We start from the raw sequence: 24,784 nt of genomic DNA, 5'->3' as shown, positions 1-24,784 counted from the left end.
TAAAAAGCAGGAACTGCTCATATACTATTACTGTATTTACTTGGTCCATTAAAAAACTGTTTCAGTCTCACAGAACTGTATGAACAATTGAGGTAAACCAGTGTGTGATGATGCACAAAGAGTATGTCTAAACATACACATAACTACATACAGACTACACATACTGTCTTTCAAATGTAAAGTAGCCATTGTGGCTTCCATGGACACATCCTTCCTACTTAAATAAAATCACTATAATGTTTTACATTAGTGACACAGGTTTTCAAACAAGTCTAGTTTCCATTTACCGTGACTGTAACTGTCAAAGTGAAGCAGTGAGTCTGTCTGATTGTGTGTTGGACTGTTTCATACTGTATATGGATGATGCTGTTAAGACAATATGCAGTCTGCAGGGAGTAAGGAAGGAGGTTTATGGGTAAATAATCTGTTGGAGTCAGCCAATGTGGGCAGGGAAACCCCCTTAATCCCCTGTATGCAGGCCGAAAGAGCAGATGGGGTAAACTAATGATGTCTCAGTGTAGGGAAGTGAACAAAACCACAACAAATGTATCAGCAGTAAATCTAGCCCATCACATCTCGACTTGTAGAGGACCTCTATGGGAAATCAATGCAAACATGTACATTAGATAACACAGTTTTGTTGCCAAAGTTCCAGCATCAAACTATCCAACCATAAATCCAAGACATTTTTACTTTTTATGTTCTAAAATAGTTTTCCAGACCTCATTTTTCTATTTTGTGAGACTATGAATTTGTTAAATACGTGGTAAAAACTTTTTTGTGACATTAGTTGCCAACACCAATAAAGATTTGGCAAACTATTTAGAGTTTCCAGACCTGTGAGGGAGCCCTGTCTAGCAGCTCATTTTGCTGAAATTTCCTGCCCTTTTGCGACCACTTCATTCTCACTCTGTACAGCCACAGAACTGACTTGGCACAGGCCAGCAAATCAATATTAAGTAAGTGTGTGTACAAATAGCACTGACCGCTGAGCCACAGCTGATGCTGAGGAGGTGTATTTGGCCGTTAACCTCGCCTGTATAAATGACACCTAAAGGATTTGCAAGGTCTGGTTTGATGCCAAATTTAGATCGGGCTGCTCTGAACGTACATAAATCCAAATATTGAGTCAAATCCTTTCCCAGGCCGGGGTGAGAATTTACTTATCCCCCAAACATTGGCCCTCTGAGACTCTATGAGCGGGATATCAATATCTGCCTTTGAAACTGGAGGCAAATTTTAATGCCCCACAAAGAAATCAATAATGTATCATAACCTCTCTAAACTCTGGACTGCGTTCCTGGAGGAGACATAGACAAAACTCACATCTCTCAATCACTGTTTATGCAAATCCAGGACTTTCACTTCACTGCCATACTGTTGGCTGATATCCCAAAAGAAATTCTTTCCACCCAAGAATTAGGAAACTGACAAATGTACACTATTTGGTGAAGCTGCTTTAGTTTAGACTCTCTTTGGAGTGGCTTGCCCGAGGATCTGAACACAGCTGAAAGTGTTGATATCTTTACATGTAATCTCATTATGGTACCTTTTTAGCCAAGCTTTTACTTAAAACCATTACGTATTCAATGTATTTTGTTGTATCCATTTGCATTCCCTCCTATCTATTTTATTTATTTAATTTTCTATATTTTACTGTTTTTTATATTTTACTAAGTTCATTATTTCATTTTTACCATTACTTTTTCTTCTGTGCATTTGTCTCAGTTTTTTTTTTCTATTTGTACTGTCTTACTGTAAGAATAACACTAACCTGTATGACAGGTGCCACACAAACAAAGTTTAGTCGACGATATGCAACTTGAATTGTGAGTGTAATCACACACACACACACACACACACACATATATATATATATATATATATATATACACATACACATACATATATATCATATATATATGATTCAAGTGTAGGCATAAAGATCTATCAGCAATTTTAATGTCTCCTTCTCCTGTCTGACTTATTTTACATTATTACAACTGTGTTCAACTGTATTTTCATTACTAGTTTAGTTTTGGGATGCCTCACAGGAGGAGTAACAGATGTTAACAAATACATTAATAGATGTCTCAAATGTCTCTATCTGTTTACAACTACACTTCATCATCTTATAAATGCAAAATAAGGGGTGTTAAAATGTTAGTGCAATGTCAGTGTTTCTTCCACGTGTTGTTAACTAAATATTTACCTTACAAAAATGTAAATGTACAGAGACCTGCATCTGTCACTTCACACAAAGGCTCGATGTTCATGCCACCTTAAACTCTCCCCTGTATTCACTGCGTGTGAATCGCTGGTGGCAGTCGTTTCCTTGAGCCGTCTGTCTGAGGCTCAGTCTTTAATAAGGTGTTCCAGTCTACAAAGCTCAGAGTTACAGCGCTGGTGTAAGAATGAACTGCTGTCAGTATCAACAGAGCAGGGGACTCCAACACAGGTGGGAGCAGCACTTTCTAACTGTCAAAACAGCAGAAAGCAGATGACACACACCAAAACATCCATCCAAACATCCTGTTATATACTGGGTGATGACGTGAGAAACAAGCCAACAGTTTTAAATGGACGCCAAATCATTTTTAACATATACTGTGACTTATTCTGTAATCAACTGCATCAAATATGAACTATGTAATTGAAAAATACCTCCAGAAATAACATCACATAGTTCTGATGCATGTGGGCCAACAATAGCAGTGATTTAATTCCTTTACATAAAAATAAAAAAAACAGCTATGGTATTTTAATTGAACAAGGTGAAAAAAAACCGCCAAATTAACATGTTATGACAGATCATGTTAACACTCAGCATGATTACTTCTTGTTATTTTAGTGTTGTGTTTCCATGGCTTTAAATGTCAATTTGGAGCTCAACTGTTACTGAATTCATACTGTGCACTAAAGGAAACCATTAAGTAGTTTAGATTTACGGTTCATTGTGGGCTTATTTACTTAAGAAATAGCATACGATGAATATAAAAATACTACATTAAATGTAAAAGTCTAGCATTTAAAATGTAGGTGATGCAAAGTAAATATTAGGTGCAAACTATATTTAGAAGTGTAATGTAACAAAATATTCCTCCGAGTGTTTTAAATTACTTGTGTTAAGATGTCAGCAGTAAGTTTATGGTGTAGCAGATCTACATGTTCCACATACTGCTGCTATTTAAACTCCAATAATCCATCATATTTTATGAGCTTATGTTTCAAATACATGGCAAATCCTTCATCTACAGTGTGACTGTAGTTACTACAGATGTCAAATTTTGTTGTGTCAAAGCTGTAGTATTTCCCTTTGATAAGCGGTGAAATAAATATCTATGTTTTTACACAAACAGTGTAAATTCTCAAGTGCCAGAGACTCAACATCAGCCAACTAACCAGTCTTCCAAGACCAGAGGAGTTACATCAACCACACTTACAAAAAAAGAAATAAATAACTGCATGCTGTAGGGAAGTTAAATGAGGAACCATGGAACAGCTCACGATATCGAAACTTGTAACTGCATTAAACGTTCAACCATGTTCCTGTCAGATCCACAATGAAGTTATTCCTTCTTAAGGTGGGGGGCTGAAAAGAACAAGAAGTGTCTTGACATTGGAAAAGTAAAGCCTTGGTATTGTTTTCACTTTTATGACTCTTTATATATAACTAGTAATGGCCTCGGCCAGTCAATAGCTTGACCACATCAGCAAACACACTTGCGCGTCAGCTGCAGGTAAAAGCAGCTTGCTCAGCCTAGCAACCACTGAGCCATGCAGGAATAACAGGGAGAAATCACACAACTCCAAAACACACACGACGCACCTAGCCTCATTAGTGCTCAACCTGACAGCTGAGAGCATTACTTTACCAAATACCCTCTGAATACAGATTAAGCCTCCCCTATGGTACTGGAAACAGAAGTGGCTGTCATCATGTTATCTGATCTATCATTATGTCAACACTGCATTACTATGCAATCTGACAACTTACAATTTTCCTTTCCGAATGAGCCTGGCAATCTCCAACAAACTCAGCTCAGCAATATTTAGCATTTTTACACTACTAGCAGTTCTAACTATGCAGTAAAAGATGAAGTGTAAAGCACAGCTAACACAAAACCCCTGCCCTGTGGTTTGACAGGAAAGCTATGTTTTCCTCTCGGATATGTAAATGTCTTCAGGGGAAAACTTGCCAGTGCCATGTAACCTTGTTGTCCAAGTTATTAATGTCACTGAACATTATAATTTTCAAAAGTGATCATATTACTATATATCATACACCCAAATGGACACTTTCTCTAACTTAAAGCAATTTCCCCCTGGCCAGCAGCTCTTCACACTTTGGCACTACACTGTGCATGACATTTCCAAAAATCAATATTTAACTTAATGGTGCCTGAGTTTTCTGTGTAAGTGTAATGGCTTTAAAAAAGGTCAGAACCGATAGTTGACATACTCTAATGTCCTGTGTAATGAGGCTGCAATGAAATTATGCTGTGTGCACATGACCAGTGAATCTACATATCATCCTGAAGCAGTGACACTACAAAACTGTGAAAAACGGTTTTGTATAAGCCCAGTCCAACCACAGCAACCACAGACTTTGCAGTCCAGCAATCTAAGATTCATATATGCTGCTACACATCAGGTCAAACCAGTGCAAAAACAACTGTGCAACTAAATGATTCAGGTCAAGTCTGCATTTTCAGTTATGTTTGTGCTTATTGTGCCTCTAAAGTAATTTTTATCCTCTTTATTTTCTCTACTTAGTTGCTTCTTCACAGGTATCATGCTGATTCCACTGAATCATAGGCTTACAAAAGTTCTGTTCAGAACTGCCCCGGCATTAGCCAACAGTTAAGTAAACAAAATCAACTTGGCTTTACAGCATTCGTATTCCTGACTTGATGCAAGTTGCCCTGCCCAGAAGAAGAGTGAAATTCAACAGATCTGACTACAGCACTGCAGCTAATTACACAACAGGAAACCACATCACAATGAAAGCCTTAAACCAGCCAGGGTGATAAGATTGTTTTAGAAAGTGTTAAGCAGGACTGTTTGCAGATAGACACAAGTAAGCAGGAGGGCTTTCCTCAAAAAAAAAAAAAAAAACTACTGTAGCACCATTGTTTAAAACAAGGTGTAAAATACTGTATGAATTTTAAAAATGTGTATGTGAATCATCCTCCTTGCTATGTAAAATGCATTTACTTGCACCTATGTATAAGCTAACTGCCTGGTTTATTTTTTTCATAAACATAATTATATAGAAAACTATCACTTGCATTGATCTTATACTGGCTGTAATTATTTCAAATCACTCCAGTGCTTTATATCAGTGTTATTATTCACATACAGACTAATGAGGGCAGATGGTAGAAATATTTTTTTTCTTCTTCGACTGTGCTGAAAACTGCCAATGGCTGGACAACAATATGAACAGGAAATATTCTTTCTATAGCCAACATCTTGAATCAAGGTCACCGTGTAATAGGCTCTGACAAATGTCAAAGCCATTACATAATCTCCTGAGCTGTGTCATTATAAGCATATGGCTCTAACACAAAGCACACTGCAGTTGAGCAGTTAGAGCCTCTGGCTTAGTGACTATCAAATGGCACAATTCAGAGTCCAGGTTTGCTCTTTCCAATTTGATTCATGGTCTTAAACAATACTTGTTGAGACCTTTCTGTTTAGGCCCCATTTATAAAGTGAATCTGCTTTGCAACATATGGACAAGCCATTTGCTTTTCTTAACAGAGGCTGTCTGAAACAAATTCTAACCAAAACAAATATCCATTACATATTCATTGGTACCCATTAATACCTTTACAACAATCTACATTATGTGTGTATACTACTAATGAGCACCATTATGTGATTCTCAGTCTTTTATAGACTTACTATGGGAGAGCAAGGGCAAAGAGCCAAGCCATTCAAGGGACAGAGGAAGGCGGAGGGATTATTCACCATTTCTCTTAACCCTCAGTGTTATCTAAAGGCTTTTTTTTCACATCAGCCACCTTTACAAAGTAATGTAAGAAATGCCACTGAATGTCAGATTTAAACTATTTAATTCTTAAGGCAAGGACAGGCTGGTGTATAACTGAATATTCATCACTGTGCAGAAACACCCACGGACTGAAATTAAAACTGTGGATATTTAGACTAGTGGTTTGTTTTTCGTCTTCAGGGATAAAGCCATCTAACAGAGGATTACTTCAATACAAGTCACAACACACAGCACTTCTGTTTTGCACCAGACCAACTGTATACACATTCATATCAATGTTGATATATCTAATCCAAAAATTTGGGACCTAAATAAACTGCGTGTCTAGGTTTGGTGGATGCCTGCACTACAACTGTAATTATGTGTTTTAGAGATTATTAATGCTACAGCAATGAACAACAATCTTTACGGTTTCCTAAGTGGAAAAGTAAACAACCTCTGCCAGACTACTGCACACTCTGGCATCAAAACATGGGGTGTGGTGACTCTTCACACGGGAAGGGAGGCAAAGGTCATAGTGTGTGTGTGTGTGTGTGTGTTGCGTGTGGTGGGTGAGGCTCTCAAATGACATTGTGCATATTACATTCAAGGATAAAAGGAAAGCATTCATAAGGATGTTTAGTGATGAGACATATATGTATATGCAAGACAATATCAATTTGTCAATCATCAAAGCTTTTAATGATATACTGTGGTAGCTAACTTTTTGTTGGCCATTGTGGGCAATGTTGCAAATCAATGACCAGGACTGCTTATACTTAAACTTCCTTAAATTGTTTGACAGAAAATGTATTTCATTGCTACATGTGCTAGAAAACTACATACACCATTTCATGCATTCCACCTCTATAAACAGAGTGGAGACACTTGAGCTTGACACACTCAGATGTCAGATGAGGTGTTTCAACAAGGTTGGTTGGTGTTGAACAATATAAAAATAAAAGGGAACACTATGTTAAGACATAATGCTTAAGTATTGGTTTTAAAGATATTAAATTGACTTTAAAAGACTGCAAGATCCACAGCATAAAAACTAAACCTAATATATTATGCAGTTCTGCTATGCAGCTGTTCCCTCCCATACACACTATATATAAAAACGCTTAATTTCACATGTGCATTCAGAATATGCTCATGGAGATGAATACACCAAAATCTGGTAGAAGATTTCACCTTGCAAATAATACTTGTTCGTGATATAATTTCAGCAGCTAAAAACTCTGAACAAAGGTCATCATAAATGTGAACAAATGCAATTCTCACAATGTGTAACATGTACTGTTTAACTTCTACAGGTTCAATGAAATGTGATTTGTGCAGTGTGGTGTGGAAACATTGACTGATAATGGAAGACAAGTTGGCAGGCAAGCAGGCTGCAGATAGCAATCCAAGACAGCCTGGATGAGAAATCACATGGCTGACTGTAAACAAAGCAGTTATGCAACAATCTGAGATTCGTGCACACTGCCAGGAGGCACTCTGACCCACCATCAACTACACCCTAACCACACATAGGTCAGTGTGGGAGGGGAGCCAGCACTGGGGCCCGTTTAAAACCTGTAGGGCTGGCTGGTGGAGCCCATCCCCCCTAATGTGACTCATGTTTCCCCGCTCAGTGTTGCCTGCTTCCCGCACAGAAGGGGGCGGGAAGGGGAAAGAAGCGCCATAATAATGTTGTTAAACATGCACGAGCCCATCCTGCAAACATGCTTAAAATGCATTCACGTGCTGTCATTCACTAGACAAAGCAACATGTTTATTAGTCGTGTAAAAAAAGTCACCACTACTCTGAAAACTTGAAGGCAAGAAGGAGCTGGGATGCTGATGTTGACACAGGAAAAAGTAGCACATTCATATCTCACATTGTATATATCTGAGTGTGCAAAAAGCAAAACTGGCATAGGCTCATAACAACAAAGTCAACAGCAACGTGGCGAGTAGCATTTGAGCTGGTGACAAACCCAACCAAAGAAAGCACCGCACGGCAGGAGGGCAATACTGTACAATCATAATACGGCTGTGCAAATGAGAGAAGGTGATGCTCTGAATCCTGCCTTGCAAAGAGCAAGAAAACACGTCACACCGCATGGCTCTTTATTTGTTGACAAGCCAAACTCCGGCGCCGGATGGAAATTGGTGGCAAAACAGGCCGGCGCTGCGGCAACCACTTGCCCTTCTGGCAAGTTGTCTTGCCGAAATTTTGGGGGCTAGCTCGCAAGCTAACAGCTCCGCTAGGCTATAATGTAACTGAGGAAGAGAGAGAAAGCACATTCACCTCCGTTAGCCGCTAGCGCCCATCCCCCAACCAACCAGTCTTCCCTGTCTGTGTCCACCATCTTTAATCTGTGCTCCGTCTCCCTTCCCACCGCACAAAACACGACAAAAACACAAGACACTCACCTTTAACGACCATCGCCGAATCGATTATCACCTTCCGAAATAATAAATCGATTTTCGTTTTAATATCGTGCGTATTTTAATATTGAAAATTGGCCGTGCGAGCGGAACCGCGCCTTGAGAGAAGAGCAGCAATCCTAAACCGCCATCTGGTGGTATTTTCCTCTCTGTGATGCAGCGGGAGCGGCGCAGCCTCAGACCGAGACACAGCTGCCCCCTGGCGGACACACAGGGCCGCGGCGGACGCGCGCCTCGGGGGGCGAGCATGGGAAGGGAGGGACCGCAGCACCCCGCCAACACAACACTCACGGGGACGCGCACACGAGCAGAGAGACTCCCCCTTATTTTGACAAGACTGTCTCTTAAACGTAGCACTCAAAACACGCTTAATAGGGAGTAAATTCACAAAAACAACACAAGAATACTTGCCTTTTGGAATATTACACACATTACAGCAGGACATTCAAATGTAATGCAACCATTATGAGTCAATATACATCACAAAATCCTTACAGGAAATTAAAAGATACATAAATATGATATGTACACAACATTATAATGTTCAGTTTTGGTGAAACTTTTAAAGTGGTGTTGATTCCACCTTATGGTTATTTTGAAGGATGTTGCTTGTGGAGCTGTTGAACTGTGCTGCATTATACATAGATGTGTTGCTGTTATTTAGCCCACCCTCAGTGACATAAACAGGGTGGACAAAATATTAGAAACACCTGTCAGCATAATGTAAGAGGTGTACCCAATAAAATAGCAAATGAGTGTAAAATCTCAAGCAATTTATCATCATCAGTTATGTTTTCATTGAATTATTTATGAAATATCAAACAGTGGTAAAATTCACATTTTCCCAGAGGCTTTGATAATATCTTCAAATGTCGTGTTTTGTCCGTCCCACCCCCCAAAATGTAATTTATAATCATAAATGACAAAAAAGAAGTCAGTCAGTGCATTGATGACCTTTGACCTGGAGTTATGTTTGATATTTGATGCTTTCTCTCCCTCTCTTCCATCTCTGCCTCTCTACCTGAGATGGAGAAAGTGAAACAAAGACTGAGTGTGGCCAAAACTCCTGTGTCGTTCATCTCCATGAGGTCTTTGGGCTGGAATTGAACGTGCATAAACCCAATTACACAGCTTGGATGTAGCTACTCACATTACTCACTCCTGCTCAACCTGGCCTGATAATACCAGAAAGAGAGGGAGATAGGCAGGGAAGGCAATGGCTTCAGTTAATTATATTAGTCCTACTTGAGGGTCATTAAGTGGATATCAAATACCTGCATTGTGTGTATATGCATGTGTGTGTGAGTGAGAGAAAGAGAGAGAGAGAGAAAGAAGAGAGAGTGAGTGCATGAAACCAATAAGAAAGGCTGATAAAAATTTGTTTGTGTGCACCTTTTCTGCATCTTTGTAACAGATAAGGCATTGATCAACACACACACACACAGACACACACACTCACATGTGCACACAAATGTACCGGGTGGTGTTTTATCTGATGGATGCATTGTTGTTTGCCATAGCAACAGCACGTCTTGCCCATAAAAGCTGCAGCCAGATCCTCCCCTCAGGGTTATTTCACAAACACAAACACACACAAAACATTTTCAGGTGTTATTATCCCCTTAATGTTTGGGGAAATGATGCAGGAGCCCTGAGCATCAAAACAAAAATAACGCTGCTCTTTTTCATAATTGTTTTTAAATAATCCTCACAGGAACATTTTGTAAAAGTGGATTTATCTGTTTCGACAGTCACCGGATTCGACAGGCTAATTGTGGAAAAAAGTTGTCAAATTTGTATCTTACTTTTTTTTTTCAACAGGCCTATACACATATTTTAGTGACATTCAGAGATCTTGAGTATTGATTTTGCTGTGTACACACACTCGCCTCTACAGACACACTCACAGAGGACATATTCCCACATGAGAATCCCCTGGAGATATATGGTCAAGTGTCTCGCTGAAAGGGTACTTCAGGGGAGGTCTCAATGAGTCACAGCTCCCATCCACATCTCCTCAGCTGCTCTGGAGATCCAGACAAGAGGAACAATTCAGGTTCTTGTAGTCTTAAGGTTCTCTGTTGATCCACATTTAAAAAAACAAAACAAAACAAAACATCACCTTTTCTCATGCTCACTGTTTTACAGTGAGGTCAGAGATCATCAGCTGCAGAACAGGAACACTGTTAAAAGCAGAGATTCTGTATTTTCCTCCCGCTCAGTTCAGCAGGTGGATGATCAGCCTCTGCCACCCCTTTGTTTTGAGTTTATTTATTAGATTACATGATTCATTGAAGCTGGAGAAGAGTCAGAAGAGTTTGACAATGAAATCACCTGTCAAATCACAATGAAATAAAATAAAAAGGCATTGTATGCTCAGTTAGATAACCTGCACTATAACCAAAGATGGATGAACTGGGTCAGAACAGTAGCATGCAGACAGCAGAGGTAGCCATTGTGTCTTTGTCCTAAAAAAGAAATGAAGTGAATGACATCAGTTGCTCAGCAGAGATGATTTTTATGCTGTATGGCAGGAGGAGGATCTGGTGCATGTGATGGGATGGCAAAAAGTGTACTTGTGTCATTTGTGTAATGCAGCAATATTTTATAAACGTATCTGTCAAATTTATTTACATTATTTTATTTACAACATATGCAGAGCAATAGACAATGTGCAATGTGGTTCTGTGACAATATACCTCTTAAGAGCCCAGCAGTACCCAGGGTTCTACCCTCTGGCTGCTGACCAATGCATTTATGCACATTTCATGATTCCTGTGTTCAAATATTAATGGTCTATATGTTCTAAATTTAGGATTTCATGCCTATCATTGCTCTCATATACACATGCTGATTTGCAACTGTGATGCTGTATTAATAAACAAACACTTATGGACTCATAGCAATAGCGGAATAATATAGATGTATAACTTTGCATGTTAAACCTGCTACCCTGCTTTAGGAAATGTGGCCTTGTCTCATCATTAACATTCATGCTATTACACAATCAAGCGTTGAAATGGCCCAGGAGCGCACTGCCACTCATGAGAAGCTGTCTGGTTGATTATCCTCTTCTCTGATACATTTTTTTCCCCCAACCATGTTCAGACAAACTCAGACAAAAGAGAGCTGTCTGTGCAGGCTGTTGCAATGTTTTTGCTCTGGATTTTGAAGCTTTTTAAATCTTTCCCCAGGGCTCAAATCCTCAACAGTAACATCATCATGTTCTTAAACTCATTTTTGCAGACACTTGCCCAGGTTAATCCTTTTCAAATCTATCCAGTATTTAAGCTCATGAAGGCGTTTCCTTGAGACTACACCTTACCCTTTAAGTATGCATGGTGCAGCGAGTGAGTTACATAACCAGCAGACTTCCACGGTTGTCTGCATCAGAATTTCTGGATCCGTGTTTACATTGCCATTGCCCCAGTTTTGAGTTTGATGCCACTTTTGAGAAGCTGTAGCTTACATATATACACACACACACACACACACACACGCACACACACAAACACGGACATACTTGGATGCACACACACGTAACCGCTCAATGACAGCATCCAAGCATAATATGAAAAAACTTTTCCCAGGGCTGTAACCATGGAAACAGAGGCTGTCTGGTACGGCATCAGAGCAGCAAATTCTTTTAGACCATCAAGGTAATCACAGATTACTGCTGCGATAGTCAAAAGCACTGACAAACATCTCAATCTGTGGGAAAACACAGGCCTGAGCAGCTCCAAGGATGCTTTGTTAACGGCTGCATTTCAAACCTTGCCTTTTTATTTAGGCTGTAACACACTCATTTGACGTATTGAGAGTTATGCAATAAAGGTCTGTTTTATTCTTTGCTCTGTCTCATCTCTATGGCGATTGGCTAACAGAGATACTTTACATGGCTGTTTTACGCCTGTACGCCTGTTCTATTTTTAATTTCTTCTGACCTTGCCTGCAGCATTTTCACTCCCAAGGCTTTTAAAAAAAAAAAAACAAACAAACAAAACACACACACATTACTTCTCTGACACCCCTTTTCTGACTCTCTCTAGTGTCTCTTTTGCCCTCTACTCCTCCCCTCTATCTTCCTCCCTCCACCTCTGTGGTAATGCAAAATGTATGAGAGGTAGAGTACCATATTAGCCTGAGAAAAAAAAGCCATTACAGTCTATCACAACCTCACTTGTGAGTCAGGCAGTCATCGTCCGTCACATCCACCTCACTCGCTGGAACACACACACAGATGGTGGTAGACATAGCCAAGTTTTTTTAACTGCAGCAGTGTGTGTGTGTGTGTGTGTGTGTGTGTGTGTGTGTGTGTGTGTGTGTGTGTGTGTGTGTGTGTGTGTGTGTGATACGCCACCATGCAACCCAGGCTCCCACATTCTGTCGAAGATCCTCATCTTAATCTCAGCAGGGGTGTGTGTCCCCCCCACCTTACTTTTCTTTCTCTCTTTCTCTGACTCCCTTGCTTCTTCCTTCCCTCCACCATGGAGGCCTGGTGATGAATGTGTCCTGTCTGCCGTTGCGGTTCACTTATTCCTGCTCTCATCAGCTCTGCTGCTGTAATGAGAACAAGCGTTCAGACATCCAAGGACCCAAGCTTTGAATAATGACATCCTGTTTATACTTCACACACACCCGACGCCCAAACCAGACCCATCTTTACAGACTCAATATTGATTGATGTTGAACAGAAACCTCTATCAGGGAATGCTACCTGATTAATTATGATAAGAATCACAAACTGTGAATTAAAGTGTTAAAAAAATGTAAATTCACCATCAATCAATGGTAATATCTGACTGCCAGACTGCAAATTGTGCTGCCTCTTGTGTCAAATGTGTGAAACTGGCAGACACATATCGTCCTATATGTGTTAATGCATATGTGAGCATACAGTGAGAAATACAAGGAGACAATATGTGTTTGAGAGGGTGATAGAGGGAGAAAAACAAGTAAACAGAGATGAGGCAGTGGCAGATAGCGAAAGGAACCCAAGTTTAGCGCACTCAAACTCGACTCTGCTACCACTCTGCCCTTCACCACACTCTATAATTCATTTCATCTTGACTGGAGATGGAGCAAGAGTGGCAGACAGCACAGAAGACTTCTCAGTTCTGACTCACATGTGCTTGAATTCATCTCCCATACTTTTCATCCATCTCCCTCTTCTCTCCACTACAGTTCAGCCCCCCTCCTTCTTCTCTTCCTCCACCACTTCCTCCCTGCTGTCAGCTCAGCTCTGCTTCCCTTAGCATATTCTTATCACAGCAAGTCACCAACTCCTCCTCTCCAGGGGCTGTGCCTCCGAGTCTAAATACAATGAACCTATTCCCCCAAAACCTGGCTGCAGAGTAGTTGATGGGGATTTAAACAGTGCTCTAAATAGCTGAAGGCCGATGTACTCTTATTCATCGTAACCATGGAAACACTAGATATTCCTCCTCATCCTCAGAGAAATAGCCTAAAGCAAATGCATGGATGAGAGAGGGAAGGAAGGAAGAAGAAAGGAAGAAAGGAAGGAAGAAGAAGAAAGAAAGAAAGAAAGAAAGAAAGATGTGTGGTCTTCTAAATTCTTGACCACCATGCATCTCTTTGAGGTGCATGGCTACTGTAAAAATAGCCCCAGGGATGGGCCTGTTACAAAACAGTATACGAGGAAATTAACTTTTTCTATCAGCGCTCCATGTGTCCATGCTGAACCCATTTTTAACAGCCAATTTGAGCAGCATTTCTAGGGCAATTATGTGAAAACATCACCCTGGCTGTGTTAAATAAATAAACAGTTCAGTGCCTGACATCCCTGATTTCCATAGCACTGTTTGAGATTTTTAAGGGGAGCGGGGCTCCCGAGGCTGTCTTCGGAAAAAAAAAGCAGGGTAGTCTTTAAAAAAATGTCTGAAAAAAAACATCTATAATCACTGCCACATTCTAGCATGTTCCAACCAGACTCTCCCAGCACTGTTGTATAGCAAAACATTGCTCTCGCAAAAAGCTTTTGAATGGAAAGCATCATTTAATTAATACTTAACATTAGACACAAGATACTACTGCTTTATAGATATATAATGAATGGTCCATTTAATGGGAAGATTTATACTCTCACTCTGTCTTACAAGCTTCAAACACTGAAAAAACGCACACTTGTAGTGTGAAAAGTTCATTTTAAATAGTTACTGACTGAATAAAATCATTTTGCTGGGTCTTTAAAATCCACCACTGCCAAAAGGTCCATGAATGTGAATTGTATCCCTCATTTAAGTTGCTGTGTCACATTAAAGAACAATTTTGAAATGATGGAATTGCAGATGCTACAACAAACCAAAATCACAAACCAAAAGTTTTGAAGTAGGTTAATCATATGTAAGGAGGCCACAGTGTTTTTCTGAAACAAATGATGTGGGCAAGTTGCTGAATTTTACTTCATTTTAGGTCTACAAACCCTGAAATTTTACCTTTAGCTAATAACTCATAAAAGAAATCCTGCTCAGTAACTGTTCTTACTTTCTTGATGGCTTATTTTATATGATATGTAACCACTGTAGCATGAAACGAAACAATACAAAAATAGAGAAAACAAAGTCTCTGTAAGCTCAGTTATCCTCTGTATGTGATAAACCAAAGACTGTTTAGTGGAGCCAAGAGCAGAACACAGACTCGAATGGGCAAATTGAATTGGAATTTATTGTTAAAGGAACTGAAGCAGAGCAGGTAAAGGTTAAGGCTGGAGGATGAATGACAGGCTAGCAGGCGAGGAGATGCAGGGTGGTGAGTCTGTAGCAGGAGACGACCTGGCTGGAGATGAGCAGCAGCAGGCAGGCAGACGGAAAGAGTATGAGCCTGGAGCACAGGAGAAATCAGTAAGTCAAAACGCAACTCACAAGGAAGCACAAAACACTAGACAGCCTTAACATAATACCACAAAAGCAGACTCAATGATCTGGCAATGAGGGACTGGAGAACTGGGGTTTAAGTAAAGCTGCAGAGCTGATGAGATGATGAGGGGCAGGTGCACTGGCTGATGCATTCATGAGGAGGAGCTGAGTGGGGTGCAGGGAGGATCACCGGGCTCAGAGACAGAGAAAACACAAGGAAAAAGGGGGGAAAAAAACCTGGAGCTTTGGCACGATCATTACACAGAGCATGTGCCAGACAGTGAGAATAACAAGAATCCTGGTGAAAATATCAGGGCTATGTTGTCTTTGGCACAGATTTTAAGTCTTTTACACGGAACACATTTTTGACATGTCACTGTAGGAAAAGCACAAGTGTAAATTATTGCATTAATGATGGCTGAATTCATGCTGGCTTACACACTGTCACACTGTCATGACCTAATTGGACACATGACAGGGACAGAGCTATTATTAATGTTATTAGTAACACCCGTGTTCCACTAGTAAAAATATCAGCTGTGAAAAAAGGCCTTTAAAGTATTTGCAATTATCAAATGACCTGGTTTAATACGATATCTAGCCTGGCATCATCACAAAGTAAAGAGGTAATTAAAGAAATCACCACAGAGACTTGTTACCTTTGTTCTGTGCACTGTTGTTGATATTTCTGGGTTATATTATTTATTTACTCCCAATATCTGGGGTAATTAGTGATATCTTTTGCCTTTCATCACACGCTCACAGGCGCATCCTGCACTTGATCTTGATATTGACCGCTGTGCATCTCCCAGAGTCCCAGTGGAGGAGTCAGTCTCCTGCGCTAACGTCGTAGCAGCAGCCAGAGGCTTCTCATTAAACAGTACAATGGTTCAACCTAACAACAGTGAACCCCAGCTGCATTCAGCAAAGGTTAATACAGCTTGATATGGAGCAGAGCACACAACTGTTATGGCAGCGAAATGTCAAAGCAATCACTGTCAGGTTGGAGAAGGATGAAAGGGTGTGAGGTTGTGCAGAGTTTGTGAGTCAAACAGTGGAAGACAGAGCAGAGGGAGAAACTCCTTCAAAACCTGCCCCTGCTTTATTTGATCTCCTTTCACCATTCGCACCACCATCACCAGTGCAGTGCAGTGTGTGTACATGCAGTTTTATGGATTTATTTGTACAGTATATATCATTAAAAAAGGATACATACAAATCTTGCACTTTCATGTTGCAGTAAAATGCTAGCCACCTGCAATTTTTTCCACTGCATAACCCCCTGCTCCTATCTCTCTGGAGTTAAGGTAGGAGCCAAAGTCAAACCTTGAAGCTACCAAATCATTGTCTGACTCCCAGAGCTATCTATCTGACCAGCAACAAGTAAGCTATTTCTTGTAGCCTTTGGGTGTTCCAAAGTAAAATAAGTCAAATAATAAGTCAAAGTAAAATAAGTCCTGTGAGATGCAACCCAAAACAACAAAACGCCTGAATGGGCCTTCCACTCCACTGCCTCATCACTTGGCCACCATGACCTGCCAAAAGTGCACCCAACTTTTCCTTTGGACAGCACCCAAAGGAAAGAGAAAAATGTTCTAGCTTAGTGTGTTGGAACTTCTGAGGTTTGTTTCTTTTATGAGGCTCATGGAGTCAGAGGACTGTTGGGAAGTTTTGAGGTCAAGGGTCGGATAATTGTGACGCTCTCTTAATGTTGAAAGGAAAGAATCAGAAGTTCAGTGAAACAAAGCTCAGCTGTTTCCAGTCAAATAGCTCACAATGTCACAGGACTGTTGGGACATTTCGAGGTTGCGGGGTCAATCCTTATGAGGTACAGTGACAGCTGAGAAGTTCTCAGAGAGAAGCATCCAGTGCAAAGGGGACTTAGAGACGTGGTGGCTTTGTGTGTGACCATAACGCACCAGAGATGCACTGCTGGGTTCAGATCCTGCCTGTTGCCTGGAGATAGAATATATATAACCTCCACACCTGCACACCTCCATACTATGCTGTGAATGCACACTGCCACTGGTGCTGGCTTGTTATGAGATTGAAAACTGTTTGCAGCAAAAGTGTTACTGAAATGTAAATTTGCAACTAAGCTTTTTAAAAATGTTGGAACATTTTTGCAACTATAATAAAATGCTAGTGAAATAGAAGTAAAAATAATGTAAAGTAGCCACTACTATATAAGCCTAACACGTGAACTGCCACTGATGTACACTATATACACTATAGTTGTCAATTACATACCTGAATGAATAATAAAGAATATAGTTAAACAATTCATTTTTGAAAATACAAGAAGAAAGTTTTTTATGTCTTCATTTCCCAGTCTGTGTTCACCACAGGCAGCAACACTGCAGGCTATGGATTGTTGTTGTCAAAATGAGTAGAAATAGTGGTCCAGAGGGACAGGCAGGTATGTGCGTGTGTGTAGCGTGTGTGTGTTTTATTCAGTATACACACACACAGAGAGAGAGAGAGAGAGAGAGGTGGCAGATAATATACAGTGATAAGTGTTGGTGTTCAGTGGATGCCACGCATGCTCAGACGTTATGATTACTTCTCTCTCTCTCTCCCTCTCTTTTCCCTCGGTCAGGCTCTGGAGGAGCATCTGTATCAGTGCTCAGAGAGCGGTGGACGGGCAGAAGGTCGCCATAAAACACACATTTTTCTCCAGCAGAGTGAAGTGAGGTGACCGCAGGTGTCGGGGTCTGGTCGGGCTGAGGCGTGCCACCGTGCCCTTGAGGGGACACTCCCGACTGCCGCAGGAAATAAAGAAGGAGGAGGAGGAGGAGGAGAGGTTATTTAAAAAAAAAAAAGAGAAGCAGACAGAAGAACAAATGGCCAGAGAAGAGGTGATGGAGCGTTGGAGATGCTCGGTAAATGACTGAGGCTGACCGAGAGTCAAGTTCAACCCGGTGGGATCCGCGAGTAAGCAGGTGAGTTGAGGCGGAGGAGGCGTATTTCTTTTGACAATTATATAAATAACTCAGCCGGTGCTTTATTGATTGGACCACATTATGCGAAAAAAAAAAAATACCCCCACGAAATTACAGCAGGTCGCTAATTGAGAATCTGCCTGAGGACTTCATTGATTGAGCTGCCGTGAGCCAGTCCGCGAGCGCAGTGAGAGCGCGCGCGCGCTTCTCTCCATTCAAGAACTCGTCATGGGTCACGGGTCGGGCTGTCACTGTAGACTACAACATAATACATGCACACATGCCTTCTGACAGACGCTAACATAACCTCGCGTGTCTGTCGGGGGAGGCGGTCGAACCGTCATCCTTGGAGACGGGAGACGCGGGGATATGATGTTCCATGATGTAAAACGACTATTTAAATGAATCTAAATGCGGCAACACATGCAGCACAACCCTCTTGCGTGTGTGTGTGTGTGTGTGTGTGTGTGTGTTATCAACCCTCTGGCGTCACAGGGGCGCATCACCGAGGAACCCAGATAACCTTGAGAATAACATCTCCCTTAACGTACAGACACACACTCACCCACTTAAACCAACGTACACATGCATTTACATAACAACATGCAACATCTCTGAAGCAACACAGACACATATTTTCACTTCTGTAAGAACATGTTATGCAGGATATCAGCTCTAATCAGTCATACTTCAAGCATATAAGCACTGACAGCTGTGTAATACCTTCAGACTGTTGAATTATTAACAGTAGGAGTAGCATTCATAAAGTGATAATATTGACTGTCCATAAAAAAGATGTTACTGCTTTTAAAGTCAAGTAAGCTGTCAGACGATGTAAATAAAATATAGAAGCAGATGCATTTGAAAGCACCAGGAGGACAGGCAACTTAAAATGAGTGAGAGTGTTCTCACTCCTCTTTATCTTCTGCTGTCCTCACATTGTGAAGGTCTGAGGGTTTGGCTGAATAGCGGCTCACTTTGAGGTTGTGTAAGGTGTGAAACAAGCTTTTGAGAGAAGCAGCAGAGGCAGCAGCGGCATTGCAGAGGCAGCCTGCATCATCCAGAACAGTACATTTTTACAGACAGAAGAAGAGAAGAGTCAGACAGGAACATCCTGATCCTCTTTTCGTCCCTTTGTGTTTTCATACGGCAGCTGATCAGATTTCATCTAACCTTTGGTGAGAGTGAATAGCTAGATCCTTTCAAATGTCATCAGTGCAACCTCGCGCCGTGCTATTTTTTTCCCTTGCTTCATTCAGCGAGCTGTGAAGTTGTAAATCATAAAGTCTAGCTTTATGATTTAATTCAACAAAGATTCACAGCTCACCATTTTAGGGGCTATCTGGTGAAATTGAGGCTCAGTAGTTGAAAGAATTATTCACTTTCAATAAAATTTCCACCAAATTCTAAATTTTCCAAGTCGTGAATTGTATTAAATAATTTCTCAGCACTTGTCATTTAACCAGCCAGAAGCACACAACAAACAGCACTCATACCATGACCCACCCACAGTAGCTGTTGTAATTTGTAACAGGGCCATTCAGGCTCGATAGTGGGAATACTCCACATCTCCCCAGAGAGCAAAGGCACATAGCCAACCTCAAAATCTGCTGCAGTCAGATCATTCACACAGACCTTTAAACCCATCTGTTAAATATAACAGAGCTGCAGTGATGTTTCTAAGGCCTAATATGATGCATGTTTGTTAGGTGTGGTAATTGTCAGGGTTGGGTGATATGATACATATACCAAGAAATAATAACATGTTTTCAGCTGCAATACTGTTTATACTGTGGTAGTTACATCTCTGGGTATATCAGGTTGCTGTGGGTGAGGACTACTTTATGACAGCATTGGATTTTAATGATTTTTAATCAACGCACAGAGGCACCATGATCTGACAGGTGTTCCATGTGCTTGAATAGCCACAGACAGACATCTCTATCTAGTAAATAGATAGAATAGATTGTCCAGAAAACCTCCTGATATAATGTCAACTACATATATCAATACTGTAATATAAGATGACTTTTACAATGAGTGTAGATTGCATTAATATCACCCCATTCTTATGGGTGTCATGTTTTCTTGTTCTGTCTAAATATTATAGTGCACATTTCTACTCTGGGGCTGGTTTTACAACATGAGTTAATTTTCCTCTCTCATTCATTTTGATGTTTCACAAACGTCATTTGTGAAAGATGATGGTGCCATCACCTGAAATCTGCTGGGACAGAGTATTGCTATGGGTCAACCTGTAGTCTATGTTTTTTTTCCCCTGCATTTTTTATTTAGTTATTGTATTGAATTGATCTATCTCTCAAATCACTGTTTTAAAAATGAGCTGGCTGTGACTGAGTGAATAGCTGCAGCATGATGAATCACTAAAGTCAAGAACCTCAAGAAATTCTACACTTGGGAAATTCTTCATTCATAAAATGATAAGTCTGAGCAACAGTTTTAAAGAATGCAAACATTGTCTGTTGCACACTTGCTCCCAATATGGAAATCTTCCAAATACAATCGAGACAAGGACAGAAAATAATCTTTTGTGAGGTGGACAAATTACTGTCGAGTCATACCTCGCCACTCCAGGGTAATAACCGAGCACTATGCTCCATATGCTTTTGTGTAGATAAACATTATGTCATGTGAAAGTGTGCCCCATTCCCACAGTAACCAGTGGACTGCTGAGTGTTTTTACAACCTGAAATGCAGCAGTGTGCTGTACAGCACCTGCATGGCCATATTGTTCTGCTGCAGAGAGCTATTACTACGTCAGTTAGAAGTTAGTCATCCGTGGTGCAGGACCTTGAAGAGAAAAGTTAAAGAGATGAGGAATGAAAGGAGGAGGGGAGGGAGATGGTTGAGAGGCATGTTCTGGAGAAGGAAGGGAAGGTAGATCAGATGAGATGTGGGATGCACATGGGATTCATACTTATTTTACCATCTAACGCTGACAGATTGACAGTCAGAAGTGATGTATACAGTACCTTTATGTTTCTTGTTTCCCCTGCTTGAATGTACAGAGTGACGGAGGGGACTGGGAAGGGAAAGAGACAGAGAGAGATAAAAGACAAATGAGGCAGGAAATGATTGCTTACGTAACTGTCAGTAAACCCCCCCCCCCCGGAAGGTCGTGTTATCCAAGAAGACTAAAAGGCTCGATAATAGTGTTGCTAATCTATCATTACGGCTCTGTATGATTATGCTAATATGGACTTAATGTGAACTCTCGTCACACAGAAAAACTGGTGATTGCTCAGACGGGCAGAGCTTACGTACATTCGCTGCAAAACACGTGGGGGCACATGGGAAGATGTGAGTCACTGCTATTATTATCTTGGATATTAAAGATATATGAGATATCAAGCAGCATCCCAGAGAGAGGGACAGGGTGAGGGAGGATTTTCAGGAGTGTATGTATGAAATATATATTGTGTGTGGCTCTGAAAGTCTGCTTTCTTTTCCTCGCAGGTGTTTGTCTTCTCTGAAGCTTCAAAATGGAGTCCACTCACCTCCTGAGCAGCTCTAAGAAGAGAGTGAAGATCCACCCTCACACCGTCACAGCCAAATATGCCACGCACACTCCGTACTCCCCTCAACCTGGAGTGCACACGCACTTCCCTCAGCCCGGGGACGACGGCTATGACGACGCGCCATCTTTTGAGGACTTTGGCTCCTTCCTGGAGGAGACGTCAGACAGAAAACAGCTGACGGAGAGCAGGAGGTGGCCCCTGACTCTGTTTGGCTCCAGAGACAAAGAGAAGGATACGGCCCTCAAACCTCAGGCTCCCGGGGGAGGAGACGGGAGCGAGGGGGCAGCCAAAGCAGCGAAGGGGTCTGGGAGAGGGGTAGGGGAACAGCTGGCCAGTTTTGGGGAGGCATCCGTGTCCGCTTCACGTCTCACCTGGGTGGGGCTGCTTGGCGCCGCGCTGGCCCACGGTTGTTTGATTGTTCTGACCCGCCTGGCCTCAGAGCACTTCAGCCTCGGTCCCCTGTTTCTCCTCTTAGTTCGATCCATCGTACAGCTCAGCTCTGTGGCTGTGCCACTGCACAGGGGGGAGAACCCTTTCGGACCAGAGGGCTATCGTCTACGTCTGCTCTGTTATGGCATCGCCTACTCACTGTCCCTCTGCTGCGCCTACTCATCCTTAACATTCGTCTCTCCTGGAAACGCCACGACAACCTGGCGCCTGGCAACCACAGCTCTGTCAGCGACTCTGGCCTTCCTGCTCCTGGAAGAGAGGCTGGGATTGTCTGACGGGATCACCATAGCTGCAGGGCTGTGCGGTTTGGGGCTTGTGTTACTCCCCACAGCAGACGAGAGCAACACAGGTTCACCAACCGACCCGGTCACGTTCTGGAGAGGAGCTTTCGGCTGGTCTCTTTCGGCTCTCGCTGGACTGTGGATGGCCCTGGCGCTGGTCGGGTATCGCTCCCTGAAGGAGAGGGTGGGAGTCGGCACGGCTCTGTTCACAGTAAGCTGGACGGGCTGCCTGCTCGCCCCAGCCTCCTTGGCTCTGCTCCAGGAGGGCTGGTCCTGGCCTACGACCGCCACGGCTTGGGGCCTGGTCCTGGGCCTGGTTGCCTGCTCAGTAGCAGCCTTCCTGGGGATGACGCACGCCCTCACGCGGCTCCACCCGGCTCTGGTGTCCGCCTCGCAGAGCCTGGAGGTGCCCATCGCCATGCTGCTGCACCTGGCCGTGCTCCCGCTGGTCCCCACCGCGCCTGAGGTGGTCGGGAACGTGATGGTCATACTGAGCGTCGGCTGGCTGGTGGCGATGAAGCTGCTCCCCTCTCGAGTTGGTGGGCGGCGCCAGAGGGAGGAGTATGAGGAGATTCTGGACTCACCTATCAAATAGACTCTTCCTCTCTGCTCTTCACACCTCTGCTTTCTCTTCTGCTCACTCCCTCCTTCATGAGATTGGTTCCAGTGTACATAAGAGACTGCTTAATGTTTATCGGAGCTTTATCTATTTTGTATTGTCCTCTTTGCTTTTGGGAAAGTGCCAATATTGTGTTGTCTGTTATAGTGACTATGTGATGTGACATTAAAATCTCTCTGATGAACACGATGCGTTCCTGAAGCCACTTGTAATCAAGATCTTGCCTTCAGAAGAATGTGTGTGTGTGTGTGTGTGTGTGTGTGTGTGTGGATTGATGGATTTATGCCATCTATTTGGCTGCTGCTGGTGAGAGAGAGAAAGTGAGAGAGAGAGAGGGAGGAAAAAACAGGAGATGGGAGGCAAGGGAGAGGAGCAAGACACACAATCAGAGGAAGATAAATTGGGGTAGAGAGAGAAGATGATGGGATTGGCATACAGATAAGAGGCAGGGGAGGAAGGGGAGTGATGGTAGACAACGAGAACGGAGATGAAAGGGAAGGAGTGGAATGAAAGCACGGCAGGGCACAGAGCGAGGCTGACGGTGGCTGCTTATTGTGCTGTGTCTGGACAGCTGGCTGATAACAACACTGTTCTATGTGCAGGGAACAGTCATTACGTCTAATAACTACCTGCCAGACATGTAAGCACTGACGCTCCTCTCTCTGGGTCTATCCTCCTCTATTTTCCTCATCATTAGCCTCCTACTTTCCTTTTTTCCTCTGTCGCTTTCTCTATTCATTAAAAAGTGAATGAAAAACATGCGACAAAACTTCCATTCACTAAAAAATCCCCACACACACATTGCACAGATGGAGTCTTTTAATGAAAGCAAGTGCCCCCGCATTGGACATACGAGTGTGGCTACTACAGGTGTAGTGAGAAACCGCCTGCATGCGAGATATTACTACCATCCCTGATACTCCTTCTCAGTGCTCGTCTGCATTTTGTTAGCTGTGACATTTAAAGAAATGGGCCAGAAAAAAAAACACGTCAGATGTTGCCAGCAGTTCTCCACCCAGCTGCAAATTTATAAGGAAAGGTGCATGCACGCACGCACGCACGCACACACACACACACACACACATACGTAGGCATGGGCACAAGTATACATTCATGCCATGGTTGTAAGCCATTCATTAGTGAGAATACTTGTGTGATGTCAGTGCGTTGGCCTAATTAAACTCACATACGTTTCAAATGTTCCTTGTTGCTGTATTTTGCCCAGTGATAGAATACACATTTACTGAGGAACAAACGAGACTATTTCTTTACTCAAGCACTTCCATTCTATGCTATTTAGGGAAATGTTTTACTTTTCATTCCGCTACATTTATTTGACAGCTGTAATTACTAATTACTCTACAGATTTTACATTAAACAACCCACAACCAATTAATAAAGTGTGATGTTTTGTTATAAACAACCTAAAAATATACGAATCATTTAATATTAAATCCCCACTTTATTGATAATACTAATGGAGTATTATTACATTATAAGAATCTGAATACTTCTTCCACCACTGATTTCACCCTGTCCTTATCCTCCCTTTCTCTCTTTTGTCTTCTTTCTGCTTTCTCCTTTGGCCCAATTTTCTCTCTATCTCCAATAATACTCCACAAAAAGTGTGACTACTTTAAAAAT

The 24,784-nt window shown here is 42.0% G+C and overlaps 2 protein-coding genes across 2 annotated transcripts in view; one reads left to right on the top strand and one right to left on the bottom strand.

Moving 5' to 3' along the window:
• Window positions 1-8,612, bottom strand: part of stag1a (stromal antigen 1a) — a 40,203-nt gene extending 31,591 nt beyond the window's left edge. Inside the window, exon 1 of the mRNA XM_018663597.2 lies at window positions 8,420-8,612. The gene's annotated coding sequence lies outside the window, so the exon portion shown is untranslated. The remainder of the gene's footprint in view (window positions 1-8,419) is intronic.
• Window positions 8,613-17,819: 9,207 nt separating this feature from the next.
• Window positions 17,820-23,329, top strand: slc35g2a (solute carrier family 35 member G2a). The gene is made up of 2 exons (XM_018663616.2): window positions 17,820-18,251; window positions 21,729-23,329. Exon 2 carries the CDS (start codon window positions 21,755-21,757, stop codon window positions 23,114-23,116), a length of 1,362 nt encoding a protein of 453 aa, XP_018519132.1. The 5' UTR covers window positions 17,820-18,251; window positions 21,729-21,754; the 3' UTR covers window positions 23,117-23,329.
• Window positions 23,330-24,784: the final 1,455 nt, after the last annotated feature.

This window comes from Lates calcarifer, linkage group LG19, assembly GCF_001640805.2.
Source record: "Lates calcarifer isolate ASB-BC8 linkage group LG19, TLL_Latcal_v3, whole genome shotgun sequence".
In the NCBI taxonomy this organism is placed as follows: Eukaryota; Metazoa; Chordata; class Actinopteri; family Centropomidae; genus Lates; species Lates calcarifer.
The sequence above is the reverse complement of the archived record's forward strand: the minus strand, read 5'-3'. Positions and strand labels throughout refer to the sequence as shown.